The sequence below is a fragment of the Xenopus laevis genome, chromosome 8L (assembly GCF_017654675.1).
Source record: "Xenopus laevis strain J_2021 chromosome 8L, Xenopus_laevis_v10.1, whole genome shotgun sequence".
NCBI lineage: Eukaryota > Metazoa > Chordata > Amphibia > Anura > Pipidae > Xenopus > Xenopus laevis.
Window position 1 is genome coordinate 24,016,942 of NC_054385.1, and position 18,813 is coordinate 24,035,754.

General features: G+C 38.2%; 1 protein-coding gene across 1 annotated transcript in view; it reads right to left on the reverse strand.

The window, feature by feature from the left end:
* Positions 1-18,813, reverse strand: part of LOC108698294 (pappalysin-1) — a 204,755-nt gene that overhangs the window by 30,077 nt on the left and 155,865 nt on the right. Inside the window, exons 14-19 of the mRNA XM_018229682.2 lie at positions 17,128-17,293; positions 9,004-9,187; positions 7,775-7,985; positions 7,510-7,681; positions 7,019-7,166; positions 5,079-5,203 (exon numbers count right to left, since the gene is read on the reverse strand). Of these exons, the coding sequence (XP_018085171.1) occupies positions 5,079-5,203; positions 7,019-7,166; positions 7,510-7,681; positions 7,775-7,985; positions 9,004-9,187; positions 17,128-17,293 (1,006 nt within the window). The remainder of the gene's footprint in view (positions 1-5,078; positions 5,204-7,018; positions 7,167-7,509; positions 7,682-7,774; positions 7,986-9,003; positions 9,188-17,127; positions 17,294-18,813) is intronic.

Genomic DNA, 18,813 nt, shown 5'->3' on the forward strand with positions numbered 1-18,813 from the left:
AAAGTTCACCCTTTGATGAACACGCCTTTAAAAATCGAGAGAGGCGGTATTTCACGATAGTGGACTGTGGTGATCTCTAACTTCACTCTTTGATAAATATACCCCATGGAGTCTACAGTAAATTGCGGCTCAAAACAGATCTTTAGCTATTCTGAAGCCGTTCTGCCATGCTTACCACAAGTAAGTCTCTTTGTTGACGTGAGGGACATTTTTCAATGGTCGAGTTTTGAATTCATGTGAATTTTTTTAAACTCCCATAAATTCAAAATTCGGCTAGTCAAAATTTGTTAAATAAGATCGAACTAAACTAAATGACACGGAAACCTGAATTCGATTCAAATTATAAATACTTGATTAGAATAAAAAAAAAACTTGATTTGAGTTTTTTTCTCTGAAAAGAACTTGAATGTCAGGAAGGCTAAAAACATCACCAAATTGATCCTTGGACCTCTTCCATTGGCTTATACATTCGGCAGGTTTTAAGTGGCAAATAGTCAAATCTGAGTTCTTGAAGGGCCAGAGTATGAAAAATTTTGAAATTCAAATAGAGTTTTGATAATTTACAATTCAAATTTGAAACTTGTGTACGCATTGTTAAAAACTGTAGACGCGGGTCAGAATAAATGCAAAATGTTGTGTTTTCACACAAAATTCGGAGTGCTCACCATAATTTGTGTCCAGACACTGCTCTCTGTACAAGGAGCACAGCACACATGGGGCACAAATGCTCTGAGAATGAGCACTAAGGCACACTTGCACCCCCAGAATCAAGAACAGGCCCGGCCTTCAGGTGCTCAGCATAAATCCGTCTCTGCTCAAGAATGACCCCTATTGTCATTTTCAACCCAAATTAAGTATTAATGATGTCACCTATGACATGCTATTTGCCAATCTGGGTCATTTAGCAATACTGCATTGCATTCTGGCCTAGACCCTTCTCACTATCTCTACAACAACAACATAAAAAGGAAACAATAAAAAAATTCAGGCTGTAGCTTGCCTCTTACCCCAAAATGGCTATACAGTTTGATATTAGGGAAGAAGCATCTATTTGGTACTCCAAACTGAATATTTTTTATAATAAATTCATGGTGTTATTACAAAAAGTTCTAAGCACTGAATAGGACAGACTTTAAAGGATTAATTAAAGAACTGTTGCTAATTGCGAATTGCATTTACATGCAAAATAAATACTTTTATAGTGAATAACTTTGTTGCAACTACTTAACCAACTCATTTTAGCATCTGTAGGAAGGGCTGCCAATTTTTGTACAGAAATGTTAACAGTAACTACATGAACACAGACTCTGAAGTTATGCTAACAAAGAAAGAAAAACCCAATCTGTGAATCTAAACACCTGGATGAATATTTTCATTTGTTATCACATTTAATTATCTGTAAACCTCATTTGTCAGTTTTGACACAAGGTACTCAGGCTATAAAAACACATCTTATCAACAAGCTATTACACACAACGCAGTATTTATAAGCAATAAAAAATTTTACAAGACTTGTTAAGGTCCAGTAAGATTAAAAAGAAAAAAAATGACAAGAATTCATTTAAACTGGCATAACAGTTAATTTGGTTTTGTACAAGTAAGAATACTTTCTTTATAACAATACTCCTAGGTTGGAATGTTCTACCATGCACAGAAGGGGCAAAGGCTGGTGTGCTCTGTGGCATGAACACACTTTTTAGACCTAGTATTAGTACGAAGGGCACACTGGGTGTACAGTGCACATCTCTCCATCTGTGTTTTGTAGGCAGGCAGATATCCATCTATTCTCATCTGTGTGCAGCTGCAGTTTTGGCCTGCGTTCAGCTATATGTAATGGGGACCGGCCTGAAAAACATGAAAGCATGCATTTTTGGGCAGATCTCTGCTCCATGTAGCACAGTTATTCCGAACCAGTGACTCATGAGCAACATGTTTCTCACCAAGCACTTGGATGTTGCTCCCAGTGACCTCAAATCAGGTGCTTATATTGAATTCCAGGCTTGAAGACAAGCTTTAGTTGCATAAAACAACAGACGTATTGCCAAATACAGCCTCCCTTAGACTGCCAGCACACATAGAGGCTACAAAATAACCAATCATAGCCCTTATTTGGCACCCCTGGAACTTATTTCATGCGTGTTGCTCCCCAACTCTTTTTACAATTGAATTTGGCTCAAAGGTAATACAGGTTGGGGCCCCCTGGTGTAGGCCGACGCTGTGTCTGTCAGTAATCTGTTATTGCAAGGTTGGGGCAAGACTTATTAATGGGGGATTTTAATTATCCAGACATCAACTGTCTTAGTGGTTGATGCGATTTAATGCTAATAAATGTAAGATTGTGCATTTTTGGTGTAGAAATATGCAAACTACTTATACCGTTAATGGGACTACTTTAGACAAATCCTTTATTAAGAAAGACCTAGCAAGCAATCCTAGGGAGAAGCAGAAAAGGCCAGCAAGGTTTTATCCTAGTTTAATAGGTGGGAATGGAAACTTTCAGTTATAAGGAAAGGTTGACCAAGTTGTAGTTGTTAAAGCTGAAGAAGAGGTGCTGAAAGGGGATTGGATTACTTTGTATCAATATACAACTTACTAGAGGATCATACAATACATTCTCAGATGCTTTATTTACAAGTAGGTCCTTCCAGCAGACTCTAGGGTATATATTCAGATAAGAGGAAACGGGTTTCCGTCTTAGTAGTCCAGGGACTACTCCAGCTGTCATGTGATCTAAACCAAATAAATAATTATTTGAGAAATTTAAAAGCTGAAAAAAGAGGGACCCTGCACGCTGAACCTATTGATACACATAAAAAGTACAAGATGATCCCTGGATATGGGGTGATTGCGGGAGTCAGCAAAGAGGAGTATGGTGTCCATCTAAGTAAGAACAGAAGTTCCACTACTAGGCAATCTATATAGAAGCCAGCATTTGAAGCAAAGGAGGACAAAAAAAAAGTGTAAAGTCATGTAACCACAAAGTGAAGCATCATAGGCGTGGTGTTTATACAGATGGCCTGTAGACATCACTGTGCTCAGACTTATACTGTGCATACTTTCCTGAATAAAAGTGAAAATTACTGTTGTGCAATGGTTGCGTGAGAGCCTGCTAATAAAAGCACTATACTCTACTCATCCTCGGCTACCCAAAATATAACATATTGATGACGAGATGGCTCTTCTACCTCTGCAGCAGCCTGCAGCTTTTCTTCCAAATCCTGGTTAGCCTACCATACCTTTTACTGCTTGGATCCGTATGTTTGAAAATTACATTATTGCTGCTGACCAAGGGGAGATTTCTGCTGCTAGAAAGTGTGCTTTACTTATTCACTGCCTGGGAGAAGAGGGATATTCTATACATTACCATTACCTGATGATACTTATGAAACTGCTCTTACTGCTATAAAGAACTTTTTTGTGCCAACAGTAAATGTGGTTGCTGAAAGATATCAATTCCGCCAACGTGGACAACGTAATGGCGAGTCCACAGAACAATTTGTAGCAGCTTTGAGAAAGCTGGTTGTTACCTGTGAATTTGGGAGTCTAACAGATGAAATGCTAAGAGACCAAATAGTGGAAAAAACAAACTCACCTCGCATTAGAGAGAGACTGCCCCTAGAGCAGGATTTAACCCTTGCAAAAGCTATTACAGTTGCTAGCAAAATTGAAACAGCAGTAGCAGAGGCTACACCTCTCAGTCACAGGGAACTGCTGGGAATGTACAGACTGTGAATTCAGCACTGTGGCCTAATAATGCACAGTCACAGGCAAAATAAAGTGCTAAGGAAAGGGATTCATCTACACTGCAAAACCATACAGCAAATAGACAATACTGCTTTCGCTGTGGTTCAACACAACACACTGCGAATAATGTTACATGTCCTGCAAAAGCTAAACGGTGCCGCAAATGCACAAAAGTAGGAAATTTTGCTAAGATCTGCCGTAGTTCTGCTAAAGATTTCTCCAGAAGTCTGAAAGAAACACTACAGACAGCAAATCTTACTGGGAAATCTTGGAAAGTATTTACAACATAACTGTTAACTACTGAGCAACGCGCCATGCAATAACCCAATCATCTTCAGCTGAATTACTACATGGCAGACAGATGCGCACTAAGTTACATGTTGCAGACATCAAACTTCCACAAAATACTGTGCCTACAAAATCATCTACTGCTGACATTGTGAAACATCAACAAGCCAAATGCAAGGCTTATTCTGACATTCTTAGATATGACTAGATATTAGATATGACTTTGGAGAAGCTCCATTTTATGAAGGACATTTTCCTACTCCTGATGGCAACTGCAATAGGCCTGAAGAAAGTGAACCTATAACGTGTACTGGGAGAATCAGAAAACGACCTGCATGGACCCAGGACTATGTGATCATCATCATCATCATCATTTATTTATATAGCGCTGTCAAGATACGCAGTGCTTATCTTATGTGATGTGAATAATGTATATTATTGCTTTAAGATGCATTGTTCTTGTTTATTACATTTGCCCAAATGCTTTCCTACTATAGGGGTATATGTGGTATTTATACAAATGGCCTGTAGATGTCACTGTGCTCAGACTTATACTGTGCATACTTCCTGATAGCTTAAAAGTTAAAGTTTCTGTTGTGTAATGGCTGCATGACAGCCTGCTAATAAAAGCACTGTTATACTCTACTCATCCTCGGCTACCCAAAACATAACAATAGGGGATAAGAACTGTAAGAATAGACACAAACTTCTATAGCCTTTAGAAAGTAAGAGTGATAACACCACAGTAAAAGAAGAGCTATGTTTAGAGAAGGCTTATGGGCACAAACCTTCTGCTATAACAGTCTCATGTGAAAGTTATGAGAAACCGTGCCTGATAAAATACAGACCTCCATGCAGGGCTAGCTGTAGGTCTATAGATAGAGGCTCAAGCAGAACATCGGGACCCAGGTGTAAGTGCACAAAGGAATACATTTTTTAAATATATTAATAATTATATATATTAAGTATAAACACATGCAATGATTGGGCTGTTGTTACTTTCTCCCTGAAAGAGCCTCTTCTAGTTCCAGTATTAGGGGACTGACCTTGACTCTTATTGGGCTCATCCAGAGTGGGAGATTTTTTTCAGTCACGTTGGCTGGCAGTATGACAGCTTCCGATTTGTTGTCCGTCTCATTCTGATTCAGACAGATGGGCATACATTCGGCTCCTTTTTAAAAAAAAGACACAAACCGTAAAATAGCATACATTTCTACTCTCTAACAGCACCTGCACATTTCCGTCATTGTACAATACTGCATGTGTACTGGGTGTAAATAATGCTGATGCTGCACTCCCCAGGCTCCATGAGCTGTGCAGCTTCAGTTGTATCTGGGAGTGCAGATTTGTACATTTAATTTAAGCTCTGTATATCATGCACAGTTCTTTTAAGAGGACAGGACAGAATTGGTTATATAGCATCTACTGACCCTGAAATGGTTACAAGAATGAGCCAGCATCTATTGTTGTGATCTATGAGTCACCACTGGCGTAATTACAGCACACTGAGCTCATTCACGTTTCAGCTACTGGTCTCTAGAGGGGGCACAGAATTGGATTTCTAATGACATACATTTGCAGCAGCAGAATAATAATGTATACACTGTTTTCTCTCTCGTATGCTCAAGTATGTATATTTACTTGATGTACAGATATATTTTGTTCTGTACAGAAAATATTCTTTATCAGTTATTTCTTACTCATTTACTTTACCCATGCTTATAGTTAACTTATCATGCAAATAATTTAAGGGTCACAGGATACCTGAAAAGCTTTATACTTTTTTTTTTTTCCCCATAATTTGAAGCTTAATTCTTAATCTACTAATGGATCTGTAAGCATGAAACACATAATATTGGCTTGCTGCATGGATTTATGCTGGGTTATTTACACTTTATCTGGCCTACATACTGGATGATTTCTGGTGCTTCATCACCATAGTATTTCACTATGTGGGAAAATTGCCCACTATTTAAACTGAATAGGTCCTGCCAAGTGACAGGTGCTGTACCTGATGTTTTTAAGCAATAGACAGAACCTGACACATGGCAGCAACTACTATTCACTATACATGGAAATTATTTCTAGCATTTGCCCACTCCAACCAAGCTGGGGTGACAAAATGCTAGAAATCACCCGGTATACTGATTCTATGGCATCAGGCCAAAACGGACCAATCACATTATAAAAAATTAACTGTGCACGGATGCATTCTAGACATAAAAGGGCAGATTTTTCAAAGGTCGATGTGAATTTTCAAATGAAAAAAATTCGAATTTTGAGCTATTTTTTGTGTACTTCGACTATTCAATAGTCCAAATTCAATCCGAATTTGAAAACAATGCAACAATTCGAATATCGAATATCATGTAGGGGAAGATTTATCAATGGTCGAGGTGTATTTTCGAATGAAAAAAATTCTAATTTCGAGCTATTTTTTGTGTACTTCGACTAGGGAATAGCCCAAATTCAATCTGAATTTAAAAAAAATACAAAATTGGAATATCGAAATTTATTATGTACTAAAAAATTAGACTTCGACCATTCGCCATCTAAAACCTGACAAATTTCTGTTTTAGCCTATGGGGGACCTCAAACAACCATTTGGAGTTAATTGGTGGACTTTGAAAAATCAAAGGTTTTTTTGTGAAAAACTTTGAATCAAATTCGTTCGAATGCGCTATTCCTTCAATTCGTACAATTTGAATTTGGCCGAATACTGACCTATTCGATAGAAAACTGACCTATTCGACCAAAAAAAAACTTCTTCATTTTGGTTGGTCTTTTTGAATTCGAATTTTAACGTTTTTTCAATTCAAAATTCGACCCTTGATAAATATGCCCTCAAGTTTCCAGATAATAGAAATGATATTGGTGCCATTACTGTGCCCATTTATGAATGCATGCATACATATTATTATAGAAAATGTATTTAACATTTGCAAAAGTCATTTCAAAAATAGCTCACAAATTTGTTGGCTAGTACCTATTTCATATCCTTCAGAGCAGAGGATCTTCATGAAGTTGGTTATGTGGTCCGGAGGTGAACACTGACCCTGAATACTCTCGCACAGATGAAAGCTGCCACTCCAAGAGCCATCCTTTCTGCACTGGATTACATTGTTTCCCTTATCCTAAAAAAACAAACAAAAAAAAAAACAAATTTAAATATTTAGATGTTTCTGTTATATTCTCACCTCATTTTACATTGCATTATTTTGATGTCACGTTTTTCCTTAAGTATAAAAGGCTGGCAAAATTGCAAGAATAAATAGTTACTGATTTTGAAATTAATGCTTTTGAAAATTACAGCCATGACAATAGGTTGACAATCATAACTATCTGTATCTACTATGATTAACAAGGCTGCCTAGAAAAAATGTCCTAACCTAAAGATTACAAGACTAAATGGTCTCCTGGTTGTTAAAAGGAAAAAGCTGAGCCAATGACGTGTTCCCCATAGAATCATGTACTTACCGACTGGTTATTGCTGTCCTCACACATGAGCTTGCACTCACTGTTGAACTGAAAGCCATTTGTGCACTGGTAAAGGCCATGAAATTTAGGATGAGGGGGTTCGCATGTAATTGGCACACATTTACCCTGTTGCCAGCTTCCATCCTCCAGGCACTGTATTTTAAATGCCTTCCTGAAAGCATATCAGTGAAAAGCATAAGCTTCAGTGGTTAAGACAGTTTGTGAGTTCATCATCTGAAAATACAAGAAAGTCAGATCCGCTTACTTCTTTGTCTTCTTCAGTGGGTCATTAACATGGAATCCCTGCTTGCACCTATATTTACAAAAAGATCCAACCTTATGACCGTCAACATGACATTTGGCAGTCTGCAAGATGGCATTTGGAAATGGAGGTGGTGCCAAGCACATGAGCTCACAGATGGATTCAGGAAAAGACCACAGCCCATCTTCTAAGCAAGTTAACATATTATTGGTACCTAAAAACACACAAGAACAATGAAGAATATTAAAGCAAGTGTGCATGAAGAAGCTTAGGCAACATCATCAGAGAGTTCCATCTAGATCGAAGCATTATCTTGTATAAAATGTTATACAGACTAATTACTTTATTAAAATTGCATTTGTCTGTTAAAGTTTCCCTCTGTGCTGTCACTGTGTGTCTTTTAGCCAAAAGAATTCAAGATTCAAGAAACAGATCAGAAGATGGGGGAATATAAGCAAAATAAAAGTAGTCAAACAGTCTTCTTGAAAAACACAAGTTTGGCCTGTATAAAAACGGCATAATGCAAATTTCCAGTAAGTGAGTGCCTCATTTTGTTCTCTTTCATTCCTCTCATTCATTGTCCAAATCATTGTCTCCCTTTGCTATTTTTTTTGTTATATTTATATTCATGCTTAATTCATTCTTTGGTTATTTTACTCCCCCTTCCTTTGTTAAATAATCTATGAATATGAGTGCTCCTTCTCTATGCCTTCCTATGCATAATATGTTCCCCTACTTCAAAAAGTGACTCCCTTTTTGGCTCCTATTTTGATTTTCTTCCTGTCTCCCTGTCCTAATCGCTACTTCTTACCATATATGTTGTTATTGTTTCACACTACCATTATTACCATTGCAGGTAATTTAAGTGAAGGATTTGGGAAGCAATATTAAAGGGGTTGTTCACCGTTGAGTGACCCTTTTTATCAATAGTCTCATTTGCATAGTTTTAGTGGTTTTTGAAACCACAACAACACTCACAAACTCTAAAAATACAGACATCATGAGATGTATTTAAAAATCCAAATAAAAAAATAAGAAGGGAAAATTATGTTAAACTATGCACTAAAAAATCCAAATAAAACTCTAAATAATTGGCCATTATACAACATACTAATAGTTAAGCACCCTTAAGAGACGAGCTTGAGTATACAACATTTTTCTCATCCTTTTGACATGCATTTGTACTGTGCAGAAAATACTTGTATAAGAATAATGATCAAATGGTATTTTACCTCGGAGCTGTGCAGGTGGACGGCATTGGAAAGAACATTGTTTTCCGTAGGTTGTCCCTTGAGGGCATGAGAATGATGCTGGGTGTATGTGAGTCTTATCAGGAAAGCCACAGTCCACAGGCTCACATGTCACCTGCTTGGTCCACTTGCCTTCTCTGCACGTTAGGGCAACACGCGACTCAAACTAAGAGAGGAAAATTCAAAGTGGATTAATTGCACAATCCATATGTTGCAAATGTGGCCTGTTCCTAAGCACACATTGGTTACCAGTTAAATTACAAAAAAGTGTTTCACAAAGACAAAACAAATTAAAAACATTAGACAAATTTTGGTTAATTAATTAATTTTATTTTTTGCTGAAGGAGATTCAATTTCACTTTGTCCCTCTAAATACACATCTTAGTGCAAACAGTTGTTCTAAAATGTGTGTGTTGAAGCTGAAAATGCAGGACAGTTGCAAGGTACACACACAACGTTCTGATATTCGAGCAAACATACAGAACATGAAGGCCAAATCTCTCTGTGTTCTTGAGTAGATTTGTATTCGCAGCATAGCACAGGCAGGGATGCTACATTTCTTAGGGTAATATCTTTTATTGATTAAAGCTGGTAGTATGGTACTGAATTTCCCTGAATGTCTTCATTTCAGAGTTATTTTTTTCTAAATAACACGAGAGGAGCTTCCAACACACATCAAAGCATTTGGAGTTTGCTCCTGCCAAGACACCTAAATGGCTTCTACAGAAGTTTGTACCTGTCTTACTTTGATATATGATTATTTTAGGGAAAGCAAGAGCAAGACTGAGCTGCATGATGTGTCATGTGGGGTAAGTATATGTAGATACCTCATTACGCACAAAATGCTAGCAGTCTGACACTATCCAAGCTATTCACACCCATCTCTTTAAATATCTCATCTTGTCACCTGTCCAACTGGCTCCACCATAAAAGTTTGTTTAGAAAGTGCTGCCAGAAAAAGTGAAATCTGTTCAGCTGCAAGTTATGGCAATACTGGTATAAAGTAGCAGTATTAATCCTTTTGAAAAACACACAATATTTTAGAAACATATTTCTGAATAACGTGCAACATGTCCAAGCTTTTCATTAACAGCAGCACTGGATAGCTTTTAGATTCCAGAACTTTATAATACAGGTAGGGATGTAGCGAACTGCCGATTTGGTGTTCGCGAACACCGGCAAAAAATGCGAACAGTTCGCGAACTTCGAACACCCGCTAAAATCGTTCGATTCGAACGATCGAAGGATTTTAATCGTTTGATCGAACGATTTTCATTCGAATCGAACGATTGAAGCATTCGATCGAATGCTTTTCATTCGATCGAATGCTTACAATCGTTCGAACGAATGGAAATCGTTCGATTTTTAGCGGTCGAAGGAATTCGAATGGTCGAATGGTCGAACGATTTGTATTCGAATCGAACGTGAACTCAAAATGCGAACGTCGCTCGACGTTCGCGAACATTCGGCGGACGCGAACGGTCGAAGTTCGCCGGCGAACAGTTCGCTACATCCCTAAATACAGGTATGGGATCCGTTATAAGGAAACCCGTTATCCACAAAGCTCCAAATTACAGGATGACTGTCTCCCATTTTATCCAAAAAATTTAAAAAAAAAATTTTCTCTATAATAATAAAACAGTACTTGATCCGACTAAGATAATTAATCCTTATTGGAAGCAAAACTAGATTTTTGGGTTTATTTGATGTTTACATGATTTTCTAGTAGACTTAAAATATGAAGATCCAAACTGTGGAAAGCGGAATAATGGATTGGATTCTATACCTGTAATACATTAATATCCTTAAAGTTTAAAGGCTTGTATTCAGTTTGACCAGGCACTTGGATTTATCCAAATCTTGCTGAAAAAGGCTTGGATTAGGCCGAATCCAAGATGTCCAAGTTATGCCACTCAAACCTTGGATTTGATCTAATCCGAGCCTTTTTCTGATAGTTACCAGAGATGCCTTCGGGAGTTGCTATAAGTTGTATCGCAGATGGCTGGGCAGGGAAAAAATTTATTTGGTCAGGTTGGGGAGCAGGTTGCACATCCCTGGTACAGGCATGTACATTGATGGGAATATTTACTTGGAGCTGTCTATAATACTGCAATAATGAAACAGAGCAAACACAGAGAGAGATAACCTTAATCCCCATACAGACCAGACACACTGAATGGATTGTTTCAAATATAAAACAGGAGCACTCACAAAGGCTTCCCCATGCCCCCTGGGCATAACCAGTAAAGTTTGTTAGATAAATATTATGTGCAGTGCACACATCTACTGAGAATATGAAAACTTTCTCTATTAACTTTGAAAAAGATGGTACAGGTATGGAACCTGTTATCCAGAATGATCTGGTTATGGGTTTTTCTGGATAATGGATCATCAAATAATCTGGATCTTCATACCTTAAGTCTACTAGAAAATCATGTAAACATTAAATAAACCCAATATAATTGTCTTCCCACCAATATGGATTATTTACATTTTAGATGGGATCTGTTTTAAGATAACAGAGGAAATCGTTTTTAAAAAATTTGGATTATTTGGATAAATTAGAGCCTATAAGAAATGGCCTTTCTGTAATTCAGAGCTTTCTGGATAGCAGGTTTCCAAATATCGGATCCCATACCCGTACTCTGGGAACCCTTATCCAGAAACCCATTATCCAGAAAGCTCTGAATCATAGAAGGGCCATCACCCAGAATTGTGATTTATTGTGAATTATTTTTTAAATAATTTCCCTTTTCTCTATAATAATTGGGGTTAAGCAAGATTTTTCGCCTGGTTCATTCTTGCAGCAAGATTGACATTTTTTTTATGAATCTGCACTAGAATTTTGATATTAAGAATAGTGTTCTCAATAAATTGCTCCCAAACATTTACACATATATTTGCAAAGGTCAATGGCTGAGTTATTTCTCCAATTCAAATTTGTGTCAGATTTTATTTATGAATTTATGAATTTATTTTGATTAACTTTTTCCCAACTTTTCACTGAAGTTAATTTTAATGAAATGGCTTGGTTGTCACCCAATCATCAAAGCCAGACATTCTTAATCTGTTATGTTTTGGGTAGCCAAGGATGAATAGAGTATAACAGTGCTTTATTAACAGAGTCATGCAGGCATTACACACCAGTAACTTTCACTTTTAAGCTACCAGGAAGTACTCACAGTATAAGTATGAGTACAGTGACATCTACATTCCATTTGCATAAACAACACATAATCGTCAGAAACAAGCAAGTCTGCTTCAAATCGGTCAACTCAAGTGAAAAATTGTGAAAAGATTTCCATGTTGCTGAAAAAGGTATCACTATGCAATACACACACACAGATAATTATGTGCTCCCTTCTATATAGTAAAAGGATATAAATAAGAGGAATTCCATGACCATTCAGTTACAGTTGGTGGTACAACTAGCACAAACAATTCTGTAAGATGTTAAATGAAATAGGTAGTGTTGCGGGCTGGGGCATCTCACTGAATGCACTTTGCTGTTTTTTTACTTCTAAGCACTCCTGCACAATGCGTAACATTTGACCTTCCACCACAAAAAGGGAAATAAGTTAAATGGGGTTGAAAAAGCACAATCCTTTTAAAAGTCTTTGGAGTTCTGTTGGTTTTAATATTAGTGGAAGATTTTTCTTCTGGTTCACGTCCAAATCACAAAAGAATCTTTAATAATCTTTTTGTCTTAACAACATTTTTATAGTTCGCTGAGTGTAAGCGATGGCTGCCGGTCAGTAGGTATCCCAATTCGAAATCCTCCCACTGGCTTGACTGTAATCTACAACTGCACATATCTCCAAGCATTGTTTCACCATCCCGCATATAAACAGCATATTCCAGATAAACACCCACACATTATCTTTAGCAGCAATGCTGCCCCATGTATCCCCGGGTGCATTCCATGCCATGAAGAGCATTTCCACACTAACCATTGTAAAAACACAGACATTCCAAGCCAAGGGTGAAAGGGACAATTGCCACTGATTACAAGCTGTGTCACCCACCACAATTCCAAACAATAGCAGTCAAAAGTCACTTTGTATTTAAAGGCAATTATGGCACAAAGCGAAGAATTCCACCAATCCAAACAACATTCCATGAATACTTTGCATAAACATGAGTCACCTAATCTTGCAGGGAAGCTGTTTGGAGAGATAGAGCAGGGGTATTTAGTATAAATTCTGAAATATTGCATTTTCAGACTTGTCTTTGCCTTGTAATAAACGATTTACATGATATTCTCCTGCCCCCCACACAGACAGGAATGTATTTAATACAGCTTATCTGCTATTTACACATGTTTTATTTGTCTAGCAATTAAGATATTGACATCATAGTAGGCAGAGGTGGGAAATGATTTGCACCAGTATGCACACTATCATGATCGTGTAAATCTTTTATACACAAAACACCTCTGTGCAACAGATAAAATCTTGACCAAAGCAATTCATTTGAAGAACTTCTCATTTGGCAACTAAACTTATGGATCTTTCCCCAATTAGGCCATGTAGTAGAAGGGCCAAATTGGCCCATTGCAATCACCCCCCCCCCCAGGCCAACAACTGGATGGAATTCTTATACACAAATACTGTATGTATGGCATTGGTCTCTAAGATAAACCTCCCTAAACCTGAATTATCCTCTGCTTATGCTCTACTGTAACTTCATGCATAAACCACTTAAGAACAATGGAAAATAATGCTAGCTGGACTTAGAACCTATTCAACACAGTTGCATTTGATTCTTGTCTAAATGCAAGTGCCACTTAAAACATCATCCATAATTGCATCAGATGCATTATCCAATGCCACTGGAATTATGGAAAAAATACACAGTATTGTGGGTAAAAAACATTGAAAATTGCAATTTGTACACCACAGTTTGATAAGTAAATTAACCGTAAAGCATTAAACTACTTAATTGACAGAAAAGCTAAAACAAAAAATGGCAGACACAGCTGTAACCCATAAGTTGGCAACCAAATAAATATTTTGGCATTATGTTCTACTAATTGAGTTCCAAGGATTAGGGGCACATGAGGCACATTCTTCATTAGTATGAATCCAGCCTAGGAAGTATTATTAAAATCAGTACATGTTTGCTAGGGTAATTTGGACCCTAGCAACCAGATTGCTGAAGTTTCAAACTGGAGAATTGCTGAATAAAAAGCCAAATAACTCAATTACATAAAAAATGAAAACCAATTTCAAATTGTCTCAGAATATCCCTCTCTTAATCATACTGAAATTCATTTAAAGGTGAATAACCCCTTTAATTATATCCTAGTTGGGATCAAATACAATGTACTGTACTGAAGAGAGAAGCCTAAAGCCCCAAACTGAAAGCAAGAAATTTTAGTAAAAACTAACCGCTCAACAGGAGTCGAAAAACAGCACCCAATAAGCACACCTTTTCATTACTCCACACTGCTAATTTTTTTTTACAGGACCTGTTAACCAGAATGTTCAAGACCCGGAGTTTGTTGATAAGGGGGTCTTTTTGTACTTTGGATATCCATATCTTAGTTTGGATCAAGTAAAAAGTACTGTTTTATTCTTACAAAAAAAAGGAAATATGATTTCAAATTTGTAATTACTTTACATTAAAATGGAGTCTATGGCAGATGATCTTCCTGTAATTTGGAGCTTTCTGGATAACAGGTTTGTGGATAACCATCCAAAAGAGATCTGGCTCTCGCACACCCTTGTAAAAGATAATTACATTGCTGTCTGGTGCACAATGGTAGAGGTCTGGCAACCCCAAATCCAGTCTAGAAGTAAAACAATCCAGAGGCACACAGAACTAATACAAGCAAGGAACACCTTGCACTTTTATTGCGGAATATTGTGGATAACGGATCCCATACCTGTAGTAGAAATTGGTAGCAGAAATTTCTAATTCTCTGTACTTAGATGCATGGGCATCCGCAGAATGGGGGGGGGGCAAGGAAGAAACATTTTACACAAATTCCTACGCCACAAATTTTTAGAGACCGCACTCCTTTTGTGGCCATGCCCCCCGCTAAACCAGGATGGCATTGTGGCAATTTCATGTATAGAATACCCCCAGAACCCATAGCAGGGTTCTTCCATCCAATGGCTTTTTAATTAATATTATATTTATTTTAACCAATCCTGTTTAAGCAGGCATTTCCACTCAAACCCAAGCAAAGCTCATATTATTATGCTTATACTTATGTTCCTATTAGATTTAATGTATGCTAATCTTAGTACTTCCCATTTTTGAATCATTGGCTGTAATAAAAAAAAAACATAATGAAGTGGCTTTTTTAAAAATTGGAAATGCCTGCTAAAATGTGATTTGTTAAAATTACATGGAAAATGAGCAATGAAATACAGTATCAACTAAGGCTGAAGTCGGAGGTAGAAGAAGGAAAAGTACAGTGACTGAGGGGGGAGGTTGGTGCACCAAAGTACAGAGAGGGTATGAGGGAAGCTTGAGGAAGAAGATGTGAAAACAGTATGGAGGGGCAAGGAAGGAGAACAGAGAAGTGAAGTCGGAAGGAGGAGATGGAAAAGTACAACTGAGGGGGGTGCACGGAGCACAGGAGTAAAATACGCACTTTGCAGAGGAGCTGAGATCACAATTTGATTTGTGGCCAGGACTAAGAACTGAGACATGATAGGGGAGATCAGCGCATTATAAATGGCAGGACCGAGGAGTGACTACAGCTCTGTGAGTAGACAAACACACAATGCATACACGTCCGTTGTTGGAGGCGAGTGGGATGCCATATGTGCTCCGCAAAGCCAGAGACTCAACTCTACATAGAAAAGAGAAGACAGTCCAGTCCAGATACAGGTGCCCCTGACCAACCCGCACTTTGACTTGCGCGCTTTCTTTACATTGAAACATTTGGGTGAGTTTTGAAAGTCCAAACAGCAAGAGCTGTGCAGCAATTGGATGGGAAGCAGGTTTACATAAACCAATCACAGCAGGCCATGATCGTGGAGTATATAGCAGGACAGAATAAAAAAACAGCGAGTGCGGAACCTTGTAGGGGGGGCAAGTGCCCCCCTTGCCCCTATCTGTAGACGCCCATGCTTAGATGGTCCATCTAGGACCCTGCTCTTGGTATCTATCCCATCCATAAAACCTCTCTACTAATGTCCATTGGTAACTCGTCTGAGGACCACAATGACTCAATTAGAAAATTATAATACATTTTACACGTTATCAAATCTCTACTCAACCATATTTTTCTTTCCAATATGAGCTGATACAAGCTATTTTTCTTTATCCATATTCTTTTCAGTTACGGTATTATTACCTTTCCTGATGGGCTTTTTGATCTTTGCTGCCACACCAAAAGTGCCATAGAAACGAAGATCCTACATTTTGGAGCACTAAAATGTAATTTGGCCCAGTCTTGGTATTTAATGGCCAATGCACACATCTTTGTGCACTCTGGCCCATCTATTTTGCTTGTATGTTATATGTCCACTTTTACATTGGGAAATAGTACAAGGCTGTGTATATCCTAATAGTGCTATAGAAATAAAGCCATACATACATACATACATACATAGATCAAAGAGAAACTAAGACACATACAATCTAGAGTGCACAACAGAAAGAAGGTAAGTACAGGCATCTAGAATGCTCGAGACCTGGGGTTTTCCAGATAAAGGGTACTTTCTGTAATTTGGATCTCCATACCTTACGTCAACTAAAAAAATGTAAACATTAAATTAATCAAATAGGATTGTTCTACAACCAATAAGGACTAATTATATCTTAGATTAGATCTTTCCGTAATGTGGATCTTCATCCCTTAAGTCTACTAGAAAATTATGTTAAGGTTAAATAAACCCAATAGCATATTTGCTTCCAATAAGGATTCTTTATATCTTTGTTGGGATCAAGTACAAGCTACTGTTTTATTATTACAGAGAATAAGGAAATCAGTTTTACATTTTTAGATTATTTGGATAAAATGGGAGTCTAAGGAAGACAGTCTTTCCATAATTTAAAGATTTCTGGATAACATGTTTTTGGATAATGGATCCCATACCTGTAATGGCAACAGACTGCAGTGAGATAATTTTATTTACATCAACAAACCTGGGTTTTCAAGAGATCATCGTCCCTGTGTATGTGAAGTATGCAGCCAGTGTGGCATGTTACCTCACACTGGGCCTCACTGTAGTGACCGCTTGTGCAGTTCACATCAGAATTCTCGATTTCTAGCTCCTGGCAGTCAGTAGCTTCACATGAATACTGAACACAGCTGGAGAGAAAACAGAAAATGATTCTGTGCATCCAAATGTTAAATACATGACGTTCCCTCCCAAAAACATCTTATATAAACACAGCAATGCTTTGCCTGCCAACAACATCATCAAACAACACAATGTAAAACAAAGAGAGAGAGGCACTTTTTTGTGAACAGAATTCTAATTGGGTGAGTACTAGAATTATAACACCTGCAACTTTGAAGATTGCTTATCTCTGTTCTCAAAGTACAGGTACAGGACCAGGGTTTTCTGGATAAGGGATCTTTTCGTAATTTGAATCTCCATACCTTAAGTGTACTCAAAATTATTTTAAAATTAAATAAACCCAATAATATTGTTTTGCCTCCAATAGTTAGTAATTATATCTTAGTTGAGATCAAGTACCAGCTACTGTTTTAGGGCAGAGACACACGCTCAGATTCGGGGAGATTAGTCGCCCAGCGACAAATCTCCTTTTTTTCAGGGGGACTTATCTCCCCGAACTGCCTCCGCAAGCTAGAATGGGATGGAGCTCAGACCACTTCGTTTTTCAAAGTTGCCCGAAGTTGCCTCACGAGGAAAACAAATCGCTCAGAGTCAGGGCCGGAACTAGGGGTAGGCAGAAGAGGCACGTGCCTAGGGCGCAAAGGTGGAGGGGCGCCAAGCAGATACCTCTTTTGCCGCCTTCCCCTAGCTCAGACCCTTGTGTCTCACATCTCGGCAGCGTGTGCCTGCGCTCTTCCGCATAAATGCACGCACACCTCATACTCGTGTCCCCCATCTCCAGCAGCAGCTCTGGCATTAACGTCAAGCGCGTGATAGTGCGCACATGCGATTGAGTCTGGAATCAACGTCATGCGCGCCTCTGCGCATGCGCACGCGCACACACACACGCTTGAGAAGAGGGCTACATAGTCAGCCGGGTTGCCTAGGGCGCCTGGCTGACTTGGCCCGGCACTGCTCAGAGTGCCATCCCGTCGTCGATTTACATTCTAGCCGGCAGGAGATAGTTCGGGAGATTAGTCTCCCCGAGGAAGAGGAGATTTGTCCTAACTAACTAAACTCCCAGAATCTGAGCGTATGTCTCTGCCCTTATTATAACAGAGAAAAAGGAAAACAAATTTTAAAAATATAAACTGTTTTATTAGAATGCAGTCTATGGAAAACTGACGTCCTGTAATTGAGCTTTCTGGATAATGGGTTTCTGGATAACAGATCCCATACCTGAACTGTATAGTAACATGAATATAGAACCATGTACTGCAGGACTGCTACATGGAAATCACTAGTCAAAGGTGCAGCTTTTTATAATTGCCCCTTTTCACAGCATTAACACTGAAGTTGTTGATCTTGGTCTAGGGAACTACATATTAAAGGTGTTGTTTACCTTTAAATTAAAATTTAGGATGAACTAGAGAGTTTATTCTGAGCCATTGGTTTGTGTTTTTTGGTTTTTGAGTTATTTAGATTTTCGTTCAGCAGCTCTCCAGTTTGCAATGTTATCAATCTGGTTGCTAGGGACCCTAGCAACAAT